The following is a 2,643-nucleotide window of genomic DNA, read 5'->3' as shown; positions in this document are numbered from 1 at the left end:
AAAGCCTGGGGTAATGCACGTGGGTGGGCAAAGACTTAGGGGTTGGGGCAGCTCAGGGGCTGAACTGGACGTGGGTGACTGGGAGGAAGTTGTCAGGGAGCCCCCAGGCTGGAGGAATGCTCTGCCAGGCGTCACTCAAACGTGTTTATTAGCACACAGGACAGGAGAGACCAGAGCCTGGCTCAGCAGGTGACTCGATCCTCACGGGCACAGGACACTCAAGCCTCAAGCTGCAGGAGTCGGGGAGCCCAGAGCAGCGAGAGGAGGAGCAGCGGCAGGGAGGGGTCTGGCCTGGGCATGCCACTCTGGGTCATCAGCTTCTGGATCCATCTGAAGTGCTGGCTGACGTTGGTGTAGACACCGGGACGGTTGGGCCGACCACAGCCTATTCCCCAGCTCACGATTCCAACCTGATACCACCGTCCCGCCTTGTCGCACACCAAGGGTCCGCCTGAGTCACCCTGGGGAGCAAAGAGGGTGAGCGCAGCCTGGGGCAGGGTCGGGGAGCAGCAGAGAGGCTGGGAGAGCTGGATGGGCCGTGGGGCTGGGTGTGAACCCTCCTCCTCCCTGGGCAGCCACCAAGCCTCAGTTCCTGCATCTGCAAAGTGGACCCACAGCCTCTACCTCCCAGGGTGAGTGTACGGATCAAATGAGGTAAGGGACACAGGCTGCTCTTAGCCCTGGGACTGGGAGAGGCGGGAGGGACACTCACGAAGCAGGCATCCTTGCCGCCTTGGGGATCACCAGCGCAAACCATGTCTCCCCAGATGTTCACGCGGAAATCAGACCTTTTATACAGGTGGTTGCACATGGAAGTGTTTATGATGGCAACCTGCACTTCCTGGAGGGTGTGGGGAGATGGCAGAGCTATTGGGGGACGGGGGGACAGAGAAAGACAGCAACTTGAGGCTCTTCTCTAGGGAGGGATAGCACAGGCTCGTGTGGGCCTGGCATGCTACTCTTGATGAGCCAGAGGGGGGAACGAACACCTGGGGTGTGTGAGCATCGTGGAGAAGTGGCTAAGGCCCCTGTCACCAGGCTCTCCCCACCCCCACCCCTGCAGCCTGGGCCAAGCTGGCCTCCCTGTGGCCCCCACAGTCTGGGGCAACGAGAATTGAGTGGTTCCTGCCCTGGCAGGTGGGTGCGAGCGCAGAAAGGCAGGTGAGGAGAGGAGGGGAGCAGGCCAGCAGGGGTTCCTGCTGAGCCCAGGCCAAGGAGGGGGCTGCTATGCCTGAGTCTTGGGCACAGATGAATGAGGGTCGACCCCCCCAGACCCTCCTGACCCCAGGCTCACACTGATCCTCTTGGACATGCCCCCAGCCGGTCACCCAGCAGTCCGTCCGGTTCTCGAACTCTAATGTGGAGGCCAGGAGACAGATGGGCTGGATGTACTTAGTGTACGTGACGGAGTCGGACAGTTTCACCATGGCGATGTCATAGGGCGAGAACCCGAGGAACCTGGGCCTTATATAAATATTCTGCACCTGGTAACGGTTGTAATAGGCCTTCAGGTTCCAGAAAGATGGCATGGAAGTCAGCTCGCCAAACTGGACCGACCACGAAAAGGGGTTAGTCGACCTGGTAGGGAGGAGAGAGCAGTCAGGGGCCCGGGACAGGGCTTGGCCACCTGAGGGCCCAGTGCAGGAGGTGAGGCTGTGGGGCTGCTACTCCTGCCCCTCCTGGGCACAACAGCCCCTGTAGACAGGGGACAGCCCAGAGAGGTCACAGCCAAAGTCCCAGAACCTGGGGACTGTGAGGGAGGGTGGGGTCTTGTCCGCTCACAGAGCTGTCCTGAGGATACTTGAATCCAGCCGAGTCCTCCAGCGGGACCCCCAGGCAGCTGCAAAGAACGAGCAGATGCGCCGGGCTGCGTGGGCGCCCGGCAGGATGCAGCCAGCACAGCTTCCCTGGGAGTGCGCCACACCCAGGCTCGGTGCCCAGCAGGTGCCCCTCATCCCTGTCCTGCACTCCTGTGGCACACAGCCACCAGAGGTGGCATGAAGGCGGATGGCACAGAGGGTGGTGCCATTTGGGTTAAGGAAAAAAAAAAGAATATCCCCAAAAATATGTAGAAATATTCTCGAAGAACATTCTGGAAGAACCTGAACAGGGTTCCCCCCAGAGTCACCAAAGGGAACCCGCAGCTCAGCCGGTGGCAGCTCGGCCTAGAGCTCAGGAGAACACCAAGCTGCACCGACGTGCACTGTGCACGCCCAGGCGCTGGCGCAGACTGCAGACCACGATCGGCGGCACCGCCCTCCCGCCTGCTCCAGCCGCCCCCACCTGACCCGAGACTCACTTTCTGAAGCAGTGCGCAGCTGTGAGCACCCAGCGGCGGCTGAGCAGGCTCACCCCGCAAAGGTGGGAGCCCCAGAAACGCAGGCTCCCCTGCCATGGCCAGCGCCCGAGCTGCGCGTCATCTCCACCCACCACGCGCCACGGGATGGTCCGCCGGCCGCAGCGTCCTGGGATGGACAGACGGACCCCAGGCTCAGCCGCGAAGCAGGCCCGCCCCTCCCGGCCTTGGCGCCCCACCCGCGGTGCGTACGGGGGGTCCCCCGGGATCCGCGAGCCCTCCCAGGGTCCCCGCGCGCGTCCTGGGTTCCAGTCCAGGTGGAGGAAGGTGACTGGGGACAATCCCAC

The 2,643-nt window shown here is 62.7% G+C and overlaps 1 protein-coding gene across 1 annotated transcript in view; it reads right to left on the bottom strand.

The window, feature by feature from the left end:
• Window positions 1-218: 218 nt before the first annotated feature.
• Window positions 219-2,643, bottom strand: part of LOC105812949 (testisin-like) — a 5,139-nt gene continuing 2,714 nt past the window's right edge. Inside the window, exons 2-5 of the mRNA XM_012647513.1 lie at window positions 2,300-2,465; window positions 1,295-1,578; window positions 713-867; window positions 219-461 (exon numbers count right to left, since the gene is read on the bottom strand). Of these exons, the coding sequence (XP_012502967.1) occupies window positions 219-461; window positions 713-867; window positions 1,295-1,578; window positions 2,300-2,465 (848 nt within the window). The remainder of the gene's footprint in view (window positions 462-712; window positions 868-1,294; window positions 1,579-2,299; window positions 2,466-2,643) is intronic.

This window comes from Propithecus coquereli, unplaced genomic scaffold, assembly GCF_000956105.1.
Source record: "Propithecus coquereli isolate 6110/MARCELLA unplaced genomic scaffold, Pcoq_1.0 Scaffold27, whole genome shotgun sequence".
Classification (NCBI taxonomy): Eukaryota; Metazoa; Chordata; class Mammalia; order Primates; family Indriidae; genus Propithecus; species Propithecus coquereli.
This window is presented reverse-complemented; position numbering and strand designations above follow the sequence as displayed.